The 18,341-nt window shown below is 42.9% G+C and overlaps 1 protein-coding gene across 1 annotated transcript; it reads left to right on the top strand.

Moving 5' to 3' along the window:
- Positions 1 to 3,704: 3,704 nt before the first annotated feature.
- On the top strand, positions 3,705 to 18,105 carry LOC144457764 (voltage-dependent calcium channel subunit alpha-2/delta-4-like). The gene is made up of 6 exons (XM_078156107.1): positions 3,705 to 3,977; positions 9,775 to 9,827; positions 10,368 to 10,423; positions 12,536 to 12,556; positions 17,035 to 17,152; positions 17,890 to 18,105. Exons 2-6 carry the CDS (start codon positions 9,811 to 9,813, stop codon positions 18,062 to 18,064), a joined length of 387 nt encoding a protein of 128 aa, XP_078012233.1. The 5' UTR covers positions 3,705 to 3,977; positions 9,775 to 9,810; the 3' UTR covers positions 18,065 to 18,105.
- Positions 18,106 to 18,341: the final 236 nt, after the last annotated feature.

Here is an 18,341-nt window from a genome sequence, read left to right as displayed (position 1 = left end):
AATAAACATTTGTCCACAAGACAAAAATGAAAGTCATCAAGTCAACAAACATTTATTAAGCATCTACCATGTGCCAGGCATTGTGCTAAGTGCTGGGGATAAAAGAAAGGCAAAAGACAGTTCCTGCTCTCAAGCAGCTCACAGTTTAGTGGGCAGAGACAAGATTCAAATAGCTAAGTACAAACAAGATATATACACTGTAAGTTGGAAATAAACTCAGAGGGCAGGCATGAAGATTAAGGTGGACAGAGCAAGACTTCTTGTAGAAGGTGAGACTATAGCTGAGATCTGAAAGAAGGCAAGGAGGCCAGAATGTGGTGAAGACAAAAGAGTTCCAGGTAAGGGGAGCAGCCAGTAAAAATGTACCATCAGGAGACGGAATGCTGAATATTGAGGAACAGCAAGAAGGTTATTGGATATCAGAGTTGATAGAAAGTGGGCAGAGAGTAAGGTTTAAAAAGACTTGAAAGGTAGGAAGGGACTAGATTATGAAGGGCTTTAAAAGCCAAACAGAAGATTTTATACTTGACCTGCGTTTTAGGAAGATCAGCTTGACAACAGAGTAAGAGGATGGACAGGAGTGCAGAGAGACTTGAGGCAGGGAGACATCAGGTGTGAGGTGATGAGGGTCTGCACCAAGGTAGTGGTGATGTCAGAAAGGAAGGGGACGTATATGAGATGTTGTTCTTCATCCTTCATTCTTGAAGAGGATCAATGACATCACAAGGGTAAAGTTTTGACTTGCATGTGAATTGGATTTAAGTGAGGCAGAGCTATGTAAAGTTGTCAGCCGCACTATCTCCTTGAGAGCCTTTAAAGTCCACTGGAGATGCTACAAAGGTAGAAATGACAAGACTTGGGAAATGACTGAATTGGGCGGGGGGAAGAATGAGGAGTTGAGGATAACAGCGTTTGTAACTAGGAGGAGAATGTTGCCCTCCACAGTAAGAAACAAGTTCAGTAGAGGGGAGGGTTTCAGGAGAAAGATAAGGAGTTCAGTTCTAAACATACTGTGTTAAGGATGTCTACAGGACATCCAGTTCAAGATGTCTGAAATGCAGTTGGGGTTGGGAGAGTGGAAAATGGAAGGCACATTAGAGGTGGATGAATAGATTTGAGAATCATCTGTGTAACGACAGTTTTATAAGACTACCCTGTGAAATGGTGAAAAACTTCTTGTCTTCAAAAAGCTTATTTTCTACTGAGGTATTCCCTAAGGGTAATCTACCAGAGCTTCTAGTTATGAGATGATATCTTTTGTTTGTCATCCAACCAGTTCTAAATTCATCTAACAGTACTATTATCTAGGCCACAGCACTCCATCTCGTCCACAAAGAGAACACAACAAACTTTGTCAAATGCATCACTGAAATCTAGGTTTACTGTGTCTGCGGCATTCCCCTAACGCTGTCATTAAAGGAAATGAGGTTAGGCTGGCACGAACTCTTCTTGATGAAGCTACTCTTAGCAATCATCAATACCTTTCTAAATGCTCCTAAGCCCTCTCTCTCATATGTTCTGAGCTCACTGGCCTACATACAGTTTCCAAATGCCATGCTCTTTTAAAATACCCAGCACAGCATTTGCTCTTACATCCTATGATGCTGCTTCTATCATCCACAATTCTCAAGGGTCCTTACAGTTATTTCATATTCACTTCTACCAGTTCTTTCAGGCTTCTATGTTGCAGTTAGTTCAGTCCTGGTGACAACTCACAGAAGAAGACAGTACTCTCTTATTATCTCCATATTTACCTTAAAGTACAATTTAATCATTTATGTTTAATCCTTCTCTGTGGGGAGCACTGTAGTTGGTAGAAAGGACAGAAGCTAAATATAGTTAAATAGTTTTTCCCTATCTACTTATCCCAGCCAATAGTCCCATCCCTTCATTCTCTCCCTCCAATTTGGCTTAAGAAGACCTTTTTTTTGTCCTTAGTATTCATTCACTATCAGTCTCAGCTCATTCCAGTCTTATGCCCTCCCCATAGTACAGTCAGGTTTCTGTAGTCCTCCTCCATTAATTACCCTTGCTTCCACTTTTTTTCTCATAAATTTGTTTTGACTTACAAACTATGATTTTATCAATGTAGGGGTCTCCTGGATGGGACTGCCTAGAAGTAAAGATTAGAAACAAATCTGTAATTTTGGAAAATCTTAGAAAATTGCCTGATGGCAAACAGAAACTAAATAACTTCTCTAGTCAATCAGCTTCTATGCGTCAGCAAAACAGAACTGGAACCCAGGCCTCCCTGCCCCCAAAGCCAGCTCTCTCTTTACTGTGTCATACCACTCTCCATTTTCTAATATGTCTTTTTAATATGTCAGTTGGGGCAGCTAGGTGGCTCAGTGAATAGAATTCTGGACCTGGAGTCGGGAAGACTCATCTTCCTGAGTCCAAATCTGACCTCAGGAACTTAATAGCTATATGACTGTGGGCAAATTACTTAACACTGTTTGCCTCAGTTTCTCATCTGTAAAATGAGCTAGAGAAGGAAATGGCAAACCACTCCAGTATCTTTGCCAACAAAACCCTAAATGGGGTCATGAAGAGTCAGACATGACTGAATAACAACAAAAAATGTTGAGTTCCCTGTTTCAATGTTGATCTCTTTCGATAATGCCCCCTATTCTTCTTTACCTACATTATTTTTGGTTCTTCCTTCAGAATCTCATTTTGTAAAGCTTCCACTGTCTTGGGCAAGTTTCTCCCACAATTTAGGGCAACAGGACCCCCTTTCCTCCTCTCTGAACCTTTTAAAATCTACTGTTCCCCAACCAGATTATTCCCAAAGCTCTCTATCATGACAGCAATTTAACAGGATCATAATTTTAGAGCTAGAAGGAACCTTAAAGGCCACTGAGTCCACTACCACCTTTTAAAAAGTGTCTCTTTACAGATGAGGAAACTGAGGCTGAGATAAATCAAGTGACTGCTAAGGCAGTAACTGAACTCAGGTCTCCAAGCCCAGAACTCTGTCCACCCCACCACTTAGCAGCGTTCAAAGCACCACGTCAGATATACAAAGACAAAAATGAAATAGTCCCTGCCCTTAAGGGGTTCACATGGAGGTGGGAAAGAAGAGAGAGAATACAACAGGAAAGCAATTAATTCGAAAGTACAGGGTTAGGGGTTTGACCTGTGACTGACAAGGAGCATTGCAGGTGCTGGTAAATGTTTATTAACTGACTGGCATAAGGGAACTCCCTAGACCCAGTAAATGCAGGCTCCAAACTCCTTTGCAAATTAGTCTTACACAGCACTGGGACATGAAGCTAACAGCCCAGGGTAACACAGGCGAGAAGCGTCAGAGGCAAGGCCGGGACCCCTCTAAAGATACTTTTAGTTATGTAAATACAAAGTAATAGGTGATGGGGAATTACAGGAAAGGGGACGGCACCTGAATTGTGTTTATCCCAAATTCTAAGATGCCACCCCGCCCCACCCCACCCCACCCCCACATCATTTATGGTTCAGTTCAATGGGAACTGATGTTCCCCATGTGTCGGTCATAACTGGGTCCAGAATAATAACTCTCTTTGTCGCTTCCTCCGTCTTTGTAATAATGAAAATCATCATGATCAGCCCTTCCGCTTCTTGCTAAGAGAACGCCCTGTGTGTGGCCAGACAACTAAAGCACCCCTTCCTGCCCCATTCGTTATTTAAACACTGCCATAGAGTCGGTGGCGGACCAAAGAGCTAGAGCGCCCGGGCGTCCTATGGTCTAGAGAACTTCCGCCAAGGTTTGTTTACGGAGGACGCCATAAGGAAGCGAGAAGACGGAGGCCTGCCAGCTGCGCCAGCCCTCGTGCTTCCTTCCGCCGACCTTGAGGATGGGCTTCGCTCATCTCCACTTGGCTCCTCTCGGTCTCCCTGCGTGCCATGGGTAGCAGGGATGGGGTCCCCAGGACCCTGCCGGGGAAGACCCCCGCGCGCATCTCAGTTCCCTCAAAACTTGTCCGGGACTTCCCCCCAAGGTACCGGAACCAGGGCTGGCGTGTGCGCTCTGTGCACCGTCTAGCCCTGTAGTCCTCCACCCTCTCTGTGACCGCGGCGCTGGGGAGGGGCGTGGGGGAGGGCGCAGCGCACACGTTTCTTCTTCCTTCCCCAAACTCTCCCCGCTCCAGCAGTCCCTGGTCTCCCCATCCTTCTTCACCGCTTTGGTCCTGTCTCTTCCTTCTGAAGTCGTTATCACCCTCACAAAGCCCTCACAGCAGCCATGAGTCCCTTCCCACCAAATCCCAGCGAAACCTGGAAGTTTAGGATGGTGTGCTTTGTCTCCCGGAGGTATCGCGGGCTCTTCTGGGATGCCGTCTCCTCAGGCTCTTGCATATTTTCACTCTGTAGTGTCTGACTTGGCCCTTAGATGATGGAGTATCCCTCCCCCCTTCTCTCTCTCTCTTTTCTTCATCAGACTTACAAGGAAATATATATATTTTTTAAAAAAATTTTTTCTTACTAGCCTTCAGGTGACTACATCACCAGAGATATTTAATACAAGGCTGAGAAATTAAAAGCCTGCTTTTAGATGCCATCTTCTTCAGCAACTGTTCAGTTATCAAATCTGCTTCTTCTGAAGCCTACAACTTCATTCAGCAACAACTTTAAGAAAACAAAAAAAAAATTTAAACAGAATTTAAAATTAAAACAAAACACTTCACCCCCTAAAGTCTTCTTCACTCTCTTGCCCAAGATTCTATGATCAAGTGACACTTCCTGGGTTCCTTCTGGTTAATCACCAGAAGAGGGCAGTTATCATCAAATTTGAAAAGTCAGGACAACAAATAGCCAGCCACCCTGGTCCCCTGGTGTGAATCACCAGCCTATGCTGTTAATCTCTCCCTCCCAACGTTACCGGCTGGCCACTCTCTGGATGGTACCTGTGGATGTTACATCTTTATTCTTAGAGCACATAAAGCTGGTCCCTTGCCTAGAGATCTGTCTTAAAACTATTAGTTCCAAATGTTCAACGGCTCTTCTTTCCTCCTCTGTGTCACCTTTTCTACCCTTCATCTTCCTACCATTTCAACTCCTTCCTCCCCGAATCCTCACTTTTCTTTCTTCCTGAACTACTTGCTCTATACCTTCAAAGAAATCTCATTTTTTCTGATAACCCAGAAAGGTGTTCTTCCAGCTCTTTCACATCAGCCTTAGAGAAAAACTAAATCAAGCAAGATGCCCTTGTCAGGTGTGCTCACACACACACGCAAAGAATAAAACACTACCTGCTTCTAAGTACCTCACTCTGTCAGAAAGACAGCAGATACATATATAAGTATATATGGAATATATATAGGAGACAGCATGGTGTAGAGATCTGGCCTTTAAAGTCAGGAAGACTTACATTCAAGTCCCACCTCCAACTCTGGGAAAGTCACTTAACTTCTGGGTGCTCTAGGCATCTCTCTAAAGGACTATAAGGTGTAGTAAAGTTGCTGACCTGCACTGGGGAAGGGATCTCCCTATGAAATAACACCGTCAGTCCCTATTCCCCTATACAGAATACATATCAAAACAAATCTGGAAAGGTTTCCCATAGAAAGTGGTTGTTGAGCTGAGTCTTAAAGAAAACAAGAGTTTTTAAAAGGCAGAGGTGAGGAGTGAGAACAGCCAGTGCAAAGGCACCAAGTGGGAAATGAAATGTTATGTGTGAAGAACTGCAACAAAGCCAGTGTGGCTAGACCATGGTATGTGGAAACAGGAAGAATATATAATAACTAGAGCATTTATTAAAGGCTTAGTATGGGTTGAGCACCGTGCTCTTGTTGTTTAATCATTCAGTCGTGTCCAACTCTTCGTGACCATAACACAAGCCCTTCTGTCCTCCACTATATCCCAAAGTCTGTCTAAGCTTTTGTTTGTTGCTTCCATATTATCTATCCATATCATCCTCTGCTGCCCCCTTCTCCCTTGGCCTTCAGTCTTTCCCAACATCAAGGTCTTTTCCGAGTCCTGTCTTCTCATTATGTGGCCAAAATATTTATACTTTCAGCTTCAGTATTTGACCTTCCAATGAATAGTATGAATTAATTTCTTTAAATATTGACTGATAAGATCTCCTTGCTGCCCGTAGTACTCTCAAAAGTGTTCTCCAGCACCAAAATTAGAAAGTGTTGATTCTGTGGTGCTCAGCTTTCCTTATAGTCTCTCACAGCCATACATTGCGACAGGGAAAACCATTTCTTTGACTATGCAGACCTTTGTCAGCAAGGTGATGTCTGTTTTTTTAGTATGCTGTCCAGATTTACAGGTGTTCAAGGAGGACTAGCACCTCTGGTTGTAAGGCTTGCCAAGCCCTTTTCAGGGCTGTTCATCCACCTTTGGTGTTTAACTGGCACTCAACTCTCATCTGTGGCTCCAAAAAGCTGTAGCATGCACAGTGGCCACACCCTAGTAAACATCTTTGGCAGACAGGCTAAATCAGGTTGAAGGTAACCAACAAGCCTCAAACCCATCAGTGAGTTGAGGGGTGTCTACTCCAAGCATGTGAAGACTCCCCAGTAGAATGGGCAGATGAGAACAGCTTGTTCCAATGGCCATGAAAGTGGTTGAAGCAGGTGCTGTGGAGCACTTAGAGCTTGGTCAGCCATTGACGATGCCAAGGGTATCCTGGGCCACTGCCAGTCATCCTGACTTTTGTCTTACCGCTGGACTTCAGTGACTTTGGAAGGGAGTGAGGTTGACAACTCTGTGCAACTCTGCCTCACTGAAATTCAATTTACATGAGTCAAGACATCACCCAGTGATTTCATTGTTCCTCTTCAAAAACAAAGTACAAAAGCACAACAGTTTTCCTTCCAAGGAGCAAGCGTCTTTTAATTTCATGACTGCATTTGCTGTTTGCAGTGATCTTTGAGCCAAAGAATATAAAATCTGATACTGCTTCCATTTCTTCTCCCTTTATTTGCCAGGAAGTGATAAGACTAGTTGCCATGATCTTAGGTTTGTTGTTGGGGTTTTTTTTTTTTGGGGGGGGGAGGTGGTTTGATGTTAAGCTTCAAGGCATCTTTTACTCTCTCCTCTTTCACTGTCATTCAGAGGCTTCTTAGTTATTTTTCACTTTTTGCCATCAGAGTAGTATTGTCTGAATATCTAAGATTGCTGGTATTTCTCCTGGCAATCTTAATTCCAGCATTTCATTTATCCAATCTGTCTTTTTTCATGAGGTACTCTACATATAAGTTAAATAAATAAGGCGACAATATACAGCCTCGTCATATTTCTTTTCCAGTCTTAAACCAATCAGCTGTTCTATATCTGGTTCTGACTGGTGCTTCTTGACACACATATAGGTTTCTCGGGAGACCAATAAGATGATCTGGTACTCCCATATCTTCAAGGACTTAACCATATTTTGCTGTGATCCATAATCAAAGGCTTTAGTGTAGTCCATGAAGCAGAAGTAGATGTTTTTCTTGAACTCCCTTGCTTTTTCCATCATCCAGCAAACACTGGCAATTTGGGATACAAATACAAGAAAGACAGCCCCTGCTTTTGAGGAGGTTACTTTTTAATAGGAGGAAGACAACACATAAAGGGGAGGTGGAATTGGGGGGTGGGGAGAGAGTTTGTTTAAGGTGACACGGAGGCCTAGTTTGTGGAAAGATAAGGCAAAAGAAAGTAAGGTAAATGGAGCCTGGTTGTACAAGGCTTTAAAAGCCAAAGGAATATGTTTTATCCTAGAGGCAACAGGGAGTCCCTAGAGTTTATTGAGTAGGAAAGTGATATGGTCAGACCTGCATTTCAGGAAAATCACTTTGGCAGCCTGGAACATGGACTGAAGTGGGGAAACCAATTAAGAGGTTACTGCAGTAATGAAGAGTGAAGGAGGCCTGGCCAAAAGTATGAGCAGAGAAGGGATCAGTTCTGAGAGAGGTTGTGAAGGCAGAATGACGAGGTTTGATAACTGAATGGATTTGTCTGGTGAAGAGTCAAGGATGAAGGTTTGAACCTGAGAAACTGGAAGAATGGTGGTATCTGTGACAGAAATGGGAATTTGGGAAGAGAGGTTGGTTTGCAGGAAAACAATTCTATTTTGGATATGCTGAGTTTGAGATATCTATGGGATATCCATGGAGCTCAGGAGAAAAGACTGGAAAGAGCTGAAACATCTGCTTAGAGGTAGTTATCAAACTGAAACCAGAAGTAGGCATTCCTGTAATCCCTGCTACTGGAGGAGGTCTGAGGCTGATGGATCTCTTGAGATCTGAGCTAGAATGGACCAAAAGTCAATGGGTGCCCATACTAAGTCTAATACCAATATGGTGAGCCCCTTGGAGCAGGCCACCACGTTGCCAAAGGGCAAACTGGTCCATGTTAGAAATGAAGCAGGTCAAAGCATTTGGCCCATGAGCTGGTACTTCCCAGCTTGCAAAAGATAGAGAGGCCCAGTCTTAAAAGAGAGAGAGGGGGGGGGGGGGGAGAGAGAGAGAGAGAGTGAGGGAGAGAGAGGGAAGGAGAGGGAGAGAGAGAGAGGGAGAGAGAGAATGAGAGAGAGAATGAGAGAGAGAGAGAGAGAGAGAGAGAGAGAAGGAGAGGGAGAGAGGGAGAGAGACAGAGAGGGAGAGGGGAGAGGGAGAGAGAGAGGGAGAGAGAGAGAGAGAGAGAGAGAGAGAGGAGAGAGAGAGAGAGAGAGAGAGAGAGAGAGAGAGAGAGAGAGAGAAAATGAATTAAATCTATGAGAGCTCATAAGGTCATCAAGCAAGAGTGTTGCATGTTAAGAAAGACAAAAATAGCCTAGTCTCTTAAATCACTGTAAAATTCAACTTGCCCTCCATACTTGCTGAAAACAAGATAATCTCAATCTTTTGTCATTTTTGGTAGCTATAGAGTCCCTAAGTCAATCTTCATTGTACTGAGGGGCAGCTGAGTCAAGATTTAACTAATTAACTAATTATTTTATTTATCTTGGGTTTCCAGCCTTTTTGCAATGGAATGCTAAGCTCCATGATGAGCTGTTTGATTGGCCATTTCCAGATTCCTGCCAAGTCCTAATGCAAACAGTTGCTCTTAGCTGTACTGTGTGAGGGCCTCAAGCAGGAAAACAATTACTCAGCAAGGTTTTTAATCTAATTAAATGCATTTACCTAACTCTTTTATCCTCTAATTACTTAAATACTTTAGATACCACCTTCAGCTTCTCTGGCCACATTGCTCCATAAAAGACTCATTGATTCAGATGAGAGATGCCTCCTAAGCCCTTAGTACTTTTCTCCTGAATAGTGATTGACTTCTCCTCCCTATTCTAAACCCCACCCCACACCACCCCTCTCAGTAATGTGAGACTGAACATCCCAAATATCCAGTAGCAATAGCCATATTCCCTAGAAGTTCCAATTAACGGTCAGTAAGGAAATTTTCCTAGCTTCCTACAAGTATCTAACCTACAATAGGAATTACTCAGAAGACTCAATAATGTCAGAAAAGACCGTAAAGGCCATCTAGTCCAAACTCTTCTATTCCCCACTCTACTGCCTGCAGCTTTTTATCAATAAGGGTTTAGTTACTTCATCAAGCCCAAACAACTGGTGAGTTAACAGCGCCAGGACTTGAACTCAGGTTTCTACTATGTCATGTTGTCTTCTCAAATGTCTCTGCCAGTGGAATGATGTTGAGAAACTGTTTCTTAAGGGTAAAATAGAAGATAAGGTGGTGGGTATTTGGGTAATTTGCATATTACTTACATTCTTTGGGGGGCTTTGGCTGTTAAGGGCTAGTCTAGAGGCTAAGGGGGAATCTGGCCTTGGATCTTAATGATGTACTCTACCATTCCAGCCCATCTATTCGATTGTGACTGCTGCCAAATGGCTGATGAGTGAGCTCTTCATGTGAGTGTGGGTGTCTGAAGGAATTACTTGGGGGCAAGGGAGGGAGATTCTGTGCTGGGTGGGGATCACAATGGGGACCCTTTCCTGGGAATTCTGGCTCTCTCCAGGGCACTCTCATGGATACACATAGTGGGTAGATGGAGAGAGCCCAATTATGTGGGAATCAGAGATAACAGAAGACATTCCCTCCATACACTCAGCACCCAAAATAGGCTGGTTTGCTTAAGGCCCGAGGAGGGAACCAAGCAACAGTGTGCACTGCTGTAACCTAGATCTTAGCCAACATAGGGGCAGACCTGTGAGTAACCAAGGAAAAGAGGAAACAAGGACTGGCTGCCAGCCACTGGGTGTCTGGAACACAGCTGTCTACTTCCTTGTCCCTGGAGCAGGTGAGACTCCTCCCCCCAACCTCCTGCCAACCTGCAGAAAGAAAGTGTACCATTTAAGGAGGGTGAGAAAAAGCAACTAAAACTTCCTACCCATTACCATCCCCATCCTCACCACACACATACACACTACTCCTGTACTTTTTTTTTACAGGTTCTTTTTAGAGTGGGGTACATGGGGCTGCTGGCAGTGGGAAAGCAGGGCAGAGGGTGAGTATACAGCACTTACAGGGGTTGGGGAAGACCAAGCCAGGACAGGATAATCTCCGGGATTTTGCAGGAACAGCATCAAGTGCCTGAATTTCAGTTAAAGTCGACAAACATTTATTAAGTACTTAGAAGGGTACAATGCTGGGTACTGGGGATACAGTGATTAGAAAAAAAAAAACAACTCAACAAATATGTTGTTAAGCATCTTCTCTAGAAAGAATATTGTGTTAGGAAATATGGAAGATCTGAAGTTTTGATAAGATCCTTACCCTTACAGAGCTTACAATAAGGGGACATGACACATGCATAAACTTATGATAAAAAAAAACACATATGTTAAGTCTTTTAAAAGGTACAAAAAACAATGCCATGTGAAGTCAAAGAGGTATCAGAAAAGGCTTCCTTAAAGGAGATAACATTTGAGTTGGGTTAAGGCTGTAAAAATGGGGTGATGCCAAATTAAAAAGGGTTTTAAATGCCAGGCTAAAGGAGTATAACTTTTACTCAAGAGACTAAAAGGAACCACAGAAGATTTTTCAGCACAGTACTGATATGACCAAATCTATACTAAAGATTAACCTGGCAGTGGTCTCAAGATTGGAATAAAAGGATGAAGAGGGTAAAGGCCTAAAGAACTCTTAGGAAGGTATGGCAGTGGCCTAAATAGATAGTAATGAGGGCCTGTACACTAATTCCTCATAATCAAAGAAAGATAATAAGCTTGGTTTTGGACACGCAGTGATGCCCTATAGGCAGATGGAGATGCAAGTCTGAAATGCAGAAGAAAGGATTGGAAATATACTACACATTTGGGTATTTTCTGCATAAAGGTGATCACTAAAGCCATGGGAGTAATGAGATTGCCAAGGAAGTGAGTGTGGAGAAAGATGAGGGGAAAGGACACACAACAGAACCTTTGAGAACATCTACTTGCTGAAGGAGGGAGAGAAAAAACAACTACAGAGGAAAGAAGAGAGCCAAGAGAACAAAGCAACTCAAAAGTCATGAGAGATAAAAGTATCCAAGTCAATAAATGCTACAAAGAGGTCAAACAGGATGAGAACTGAAAAAAAAAACATACAAGTGACCTTTGAAAAAGTAGTTTTTCTAGTAGAAGTGAAAGTACAGTTACAAGGAATTAAGTGACATGAATAATTGAGTGTGGGGGAAGTGGAGACACTTGTTGAAAAGAAAAGTTGAAAAACTCTTCCCTTCTTGACAGAAGTGGGGAATATGTATGTATACACAATGTACATATATTTATGTGTCTACATATACACACATGTACACATACATAAATATGTATATGCATATGTACATAGATATATGTGTATGTATATATGGAGCGTCAGATTCTTTTGATGTGTTGGTTACTGTCTACTGAACTGGTATGTTATGAAACATTATATCATGCCATATCTTTTATATATACACATATATATGTATGTATATCACACAGCTCAGATGCAAACCATACCTGACCTAGGATGATGTCACTGGCAGTGGACAGAAAGGTACAGACTCTAGATTTACTTCAGAGGCAAAATTAACAGGATTTAGTAACTGAATGAACCAGAGGGATCTAGAGGAGTGGGGAATCAATGCTTTGAGCGCAGGTAACTGGGAGGATCGTAGTCTAAAAGAACTAAGGAAGTAAGGAGGATCATGAATTCTGGAGGGACCTTACAAAGATCATAGGACTGAAATGTTCAGTTTGGGACACATTAGGCTTAACGTGTTGGAGTTCAGGGGAGAATTCAGTGTTGGAAACATGGAAGTAGACACGCTGCTTTGATGTTAATGGAATGTCTATTGGCAACTTGCTGAGGTGGAATTCCAAGGGAAAGGGACAACTAAACCATGCTTTATATCATATCCCTCATAGACTTCTCTCGTACCTTCCTCCCAACCCCTAAACCCATCACCTCCCTATGTGCCATCATCTTTCTGCTACTTCGGGACATCACCATGTGATATCATTGCATCCTATCATCACTACATCCTGTGATGCCCTCGTTCTGCCCGACTTTGCCCCTCTCCTGTTCCATCGTCTTGTGAAATGCGCCTCCATGATTCCATCTCCACCTTGTGCTGGTCACATGATCTGAGCAGCCAAAGCCATCTTCCATCACTGTAAGTAAAATCAATTAATGAGATGCTAAAGGCATGTCTCAGACTCCAAGCTTGGGGAAAAAAAGACTGAATTCTTTTTAGGACATTCCTCATTTAGGGGGCCCTACCCATCTACCACTTCAGGACATCATGTCAGGAGATGAGAATGCCCTTAATTCAAACTGCAGAGAAGCATTCAGTATGCAACAAACATTCATTAAACACCCACTATGTGCCTGATACTGGGCTACGCACTGGGGATACAAAAAGAGACAAAAAACCAGTTCCTGACCTCAAAGAGCTCACAGTCTAACGTGGGAGACAACAAACAACACGTACAAACAAGGCATATACAAGATAGATAGGAAAAAGTTAAAAGACGGGAGGCACTAGAATTAAGAGAAGTTCTAAGTGGTATCACACAAAAACACCACAACCTACACAGAATGGAAGGTTCCCCAAGTCTCCTGTAACAGTTCTCTGGGGTGTTGCAAGTATCATTATCTCCATTTTTTAACTAAAGGGGAAACTAAGTCTCAGGAAAGTGATTTGCACATGGATACACAGCTAGTAAGAGGCAGAACTCAGAGTTAAAAATGGAGTTGTTCTGACTCCAAATCCCCTGTTCTTTCCACTATACCACAGTAAAAGACCAGATCACTCCATTTCTCCCCTTCAATCACTATCATCACCACTATCAAGATAGGCAGAAAGAGAACTGGACTGGAAGGAAGACCTAGCTTCCAATCCTTCCTCTGGCATGTATTAACTGTAATCATGGACAAGTCACCATTTCTCTGGGCCCCAACTCCTTCCTCTGTAAAATAAGGATAATAATACATAGTACCCACCTCACAGGGTTTTGGTTGTGATCAAACACAATCATGGTTGTGAGGTGCTTTGCTGTAAACTTTAAAGCACTGTGTAAATGTCAGTTGTCACCATCATCATCATCACCACCACCACTATCACACCAAAAATTACAGTGGGCTTGTTCAGACTTTGATTGCCTCACCAAAAGCTCCCTTCCCAGAAGGTCATCCTTGCCCTACCTATATTCTTCTGTCAGCAAGGAGTTAGGTATATACTGTGTGAAGAGCATATGTTAGTAATAATACCTTACATGTATATTAGACTTGCCAGTCCTCAAAGCATTTCCACAACCATTATCTCATTTGATCCTCATAATACTGTATGAGAGTGAATGAAGCAGATACAATCCCTTATCTTCATTTTATAGAAGAAACTGAAGCCCAAGGAGTTTTCAATTTGCCTACAGAGCTAGTAAGTGGCAATTATCACAGAGGCTTACCTACTCTAACTCCTTTAACACTTGAGGAAACAGTCCCAGAGAAGTCAGGTGACTCGCCCAAAGTCACATAGAGAGAAGTGTCAGAGTCAGAGTCTGAACATAGATCCTCTTTCTACTGTACAGATTTTCGGACTCTAAGTCCAGCACTTTTTCCACTGTGCTGTTACTAGGCACTGTTGGGGAATACAAAAAACAAACCAATAACAGGCCTAAGAAACAAACATGACCTGATGCTTCCCCAGTCCACATCTGAAGCAATTGTTTATGGATTAATAAGTGCTGGGGACAGGAGAGAATCTAGGGTTATCTCTAGCTATTATTATTTTGTCTGGACCTCTGATTTTATCTGTATAGGGAACACTCATACTTCTACACTTGCTAGTCAGCTGAAGGATAGACCCTACTGCTAACAGATATATTTTTGACTTTTAATTAGCGCCTCAACATCCTCTCTTGGGTTCATAGTTTTATTGGAAAAGCCTGGATTGGGCATTAGGAGACCTAGCTCTGTCAGTTAATCATTGTACGACCTTGAAGAAGTCATTTAACCTCTAAAAAAAGAAGCCCATGCTTCCCTTTCAGTGAAATGCCTATCTGGGATATGCAATGAAGATAAATTGAGATTAAAGATAAAAAAGGATACTGAAGGAAGTAAAGGGTTGTACAAATGCAAAGGAGCATCAACATTATTCTTAATAATAACTATAATAACAACCCCGTCACACAGCCCAGTCCAACATCCACGTTGGGATGGTAAGAATGGCAGAATAAGAGAATACCATCAGCCAAGGTGATGTGCCCTAAGACCACTGCCATAACTGGAAAGGCTTTGCAAAAACCCCTTAAATATCCACTGTGATATTATTGATTAGGTTATCATCTCAGATAGGGTCAAATAACTATTCCTATGAATATAAGAGATAAATAGAGTGGCACAGAGTTTCAGCTGGACCCTCTTGGGACAATTATAATTAGCTTGATTCCGGAGTGATGCTCCTTCATGTTCTGTTATCCCAAAGATGCAAGAAAAACCATAACAAAACAGAACTACCAATACCCCACCTACTAGAACTGCTTCAGTACAGCATGACTAAAGCCCACTATTGTGGGCAAACCACTAGTATGAATGAAATGAATTGAAGGATAAAATTGGAAACTAATCTCATCAGTTACAGGCGAAGATTTCATAATAATTTTTGTCAACAATATAAACACAAAAATGCACTGCAAGATAATTGCAAGAAATGTTTTCATTGGGGCAGCTAGGTGGCACAGTGGTTAGAGCTCCAGCCTTGGAGTCAGGAGGACCTCAGTTCAAATCTGGTCTCAGATACTTATTGTATGACCCTGGATAAGTCACTGGAACCTGTTTGCCTCAGTTCCTCATCTGTAAAATGAGCTGGAGAAGGAAATGGCAATCCACTCCAGTATCTCAGCTAAGAAAGGCCCAAATGGGGTCACAAAGAGTGATATGTCTGAAAAATGACTTAACAATGAGTCCTGATAGCATTCAAGAATCCAGGCTCACCTCTGTATTATTACGATGAGGCACCAGTATAGAACGTTAGCAGAGAATTAATAACATTCTCATTTTTTTTTTCAGCCTGTGAGCTAGTACTGATTTGCAGGGTTGCTTGAGTAAGATGGTCCCTGTATGTGTGGTCTCTGCAGGGCACTTTTCCTCCTCACTATGCTTCTACATATTACAGTTTTGCCCTTTCCTATGAAGGATAAAAAGCATCTTACCAATACTAATCACAGACCTCCCCTCCACCATGCTTCTAACTCAACAGGACTCTGAGGCATAGAACTGTGATCAGCTGTTCCTGAAAAGAGTCCTGATAATTGTTGGTAGGGATTCACTTCCTCTGGTGATTCTCCCCTGCCACCTACTGGCTGAGCTCTCAGGCTGCTCCATTTTGTTTTCAGCTCTTTTCATAAAACCAAGACTTACCATCATAGAATTTAGGAGTCAAAGGGACCTCAATGCTCACCTAAATCAACCCATAACTGGAAAAAATCCCCTTGGCCACTACCCTTATAGCCAGCTGGAAGGGACTTTAAAGATCATTTAATCCAACTCCTTCATTTTACATATACAGCCTACTTTTCACCCCATTCTGAAATACTCATAGATTACTGGGCTCAACGTGCAGATTTTTGGCAAAATGTGTTCCTCAATCACCTCAGTCTCTAGGCCAAATCAACTGGGAACCCATAGAGTCATCTGATTTCCCATTTGCTCCAAGCCAGCTGACCATATATTTTAAAAATCAAATTTTGGATTAGAATGAAAACAATTAGCAAAGGAACATTCTCTCTCAGACAACAGGAGGGGAAACCCTAAAAGTATAGTTCTCAAGAAGATTCACAGTACAGGCAGAAGAGCTGTTTTTTGCAGACAGAAAGAAACATAATTAACTGAAACTGCATTTGGGACAAATTTATTTGTTGGGGGAGGGGTGCATTGCAGCACAGAAGTCGGGGAGGGGGGGCAAATTGCCCACACCTCTGGAGGACTTTGGAGTGGCAGTTGCTTTGGGGAGGAGGCATACTGTCCCTCCAAAGATGTCATTACTCTGGGGCAAAGCCCCATTTTCCCTCTGCTCTGCATGCAGGGCTGGTATGGGAGACAAAATTTTAGCCATTCAGCATTTCTCAACTTAATATACATCAGCCTGGAATCAGACATCACTGTCACAGCAGCAGATCCTTTCTATTTTTCTACTCCATTTTATTCCTGGCAGAGAGGAAGAAGGCTTCACAAGCAGCTGCTCCCCATTCCTTCTCAACTATATATTGGGTACTACCATGAATGTTTCCTCTCTAGGGCTCTCCTTCCTCAAAGTTTCTCCCTCCATATTAGGATTTTTCACCTCCAGACACAAAACACACTCCCTCTGCAGCCCTCCCCAATCCCTTTTACACGTATTAGGAAACTGAGCCCCAAATAAGTGAAAATGACTTGCCCAAGGTCACACAGCTAATTAATTAGTTTGCAGAGGAAAGACTCCCTTCTTTGATTATATTTTTATTGCATTGTTTCAATTGCCCTCTCTTTCCAAATTCCCCTAATTCCTCCCCAACCTTTTCTCTTCCTGCCTTTTTTGCCTCCGCTCCTGCGTGGTCTTGTCATCTTCCTTGGGTTTATGTGGGTACTGATTTATCTCTCTTTGTCTTCCCACAGCCCACAAGCACAAGAAGCAGGATATGTTGCAGCCCTGTGACACGGAGTACCCTGTGTTCATATACCAGGCCGCTGTGCAGGAGACCAATGGAATTATGGAGTGTGGAGGCTGTAGAAAGTAAGACCATAGAAGGAAGAGAGGTGGGGATGCAGAACTCTCTGAGTGAGTTTTGTCTTTCGGGCAAGTGGGTGGAAGGAAGCACCCCTCAAATTCCCTCCTCTGGAACATCTAGGGGATAGGTGGAAGCATCAATTAGACAAGACTTTTCACCCCTTCCTGTCAGGGTATTTGGGGATGCTGAGGGCTTCTAGATCTCTGGTGGCCTCTCTTTTCACTTCTACCTTTACTACCTGAGCCCTTTAAGGAGGAGGTATAGTAGGACCTCAATTCCCCAAGTCCAGTTTCATTTTCTTTCTACTCCGGAGATTTCACTCCTTTTATGGCTTCCCCCAAATGATAATGGTGTTTTCTGACCCTGAATACCTCTTCTCCCCAACCCTGCCCCAGGATGCTTTTGGGATTTGGCCACTCAGGTACTACAGACCAACCTTATTCACCCATTCTATTGACACAAAATGCACTCTCAACCAATCAGGAAGGCTCCTCATGGCATGGTAGGTTTAGAGTACTCTACCCTCAATCCTTACGGCATCATTGAGTTAACTTGCCCTCCTCCTTCCCCCAACCAAGAGAAAACAAGGAAATACAAAACAGCCTCCCAAAATCAAAATTCAATCCAACATCCAAATCACCTACAAAGTTCACAATGACTACTCAGTTCTTATACCCTAACAAAGTCTAATCCAGCGTCCCAGAAATTTGTGCATCTGACTACATTGTCGCTCTTTCTACAGGATGTTTGTGATTCAACAGATTCCCAAAAGTAACCTCCTTCTTGTAGTGACTGACTCCACCTGTGACTGCAGCATGTTCCCACCTGTCCTTCAAGAGGCCACAGAAGTCAAATATATCCTTCCATCTGCCTCTGCTGGTTTGAGGTGGAGAGGAGGCAGGGACAGGCATATGTGATCAGGATTATTCCATATTCCAGGTGCTGAATACCCCAGCCCTTCTCTCTCTTCCATCCCCACATTAGCTCAGTGAGTTCCAATCTCTTCCTTGGACTCATGCACCCCTTCTCTGGTACCCCTTTCTCTTGCTATCCTCTGCTGCCTCAGAAAGCATGAATGTCACCAGAGGGGTTGGTGCTCTTCTGGGCCTTTATCCTTAATACTAAATTTAGATTCCCTGTCTATCCCCAGCCCTTGGGCTCCTACTATTGACCTTAACATTTGGTATACATAAT

The sequence above is a fragment of the Phascolarctos cinereus genome, unplaced genomic scaffold (genome assembly GCF_003287225.1).
Source record: "Phascolarctos cinereus isolate Bilbo 61053 unplaced genomic scaffold, phaCin_HiC Scaffold_1;HRSCAF=81, whole genome shotgun sequence".
NCBI classification, from domain to species: domain Eukaryota; kingdom Metazoa; phylum Chordata; class Mammalia; order Diprotodontia; family Phascolarctidae; genus Phascolarctos; species Phascolarctos cinereus.
The sequence above is the reverse complement of the archived record's forward strand: the minus strand, read 5'-3'. Positions and strand labels throughout refer to the sequence as shown.

Excerpts from the sequence above, each read along its gene's own strand:
- LOC144457764 (XM_078156107.1), top strand. Across the intron at positions 10,424-12,535 it reads GTGGGAAAGCAGGGCAGAGG|CCAAAGCCATCTTCCATCAC; the intron begins GTGAGTATACAG and ends TGATCTGAGCAG. Across the intron at positions 17,153-17,889 it reads GAGTGTGGAGGCTGTAGAAA|GATGTTTGTGATTCAACAGA; the intron begins GTAAGACCATAG and ends CTCTTTCTACAG.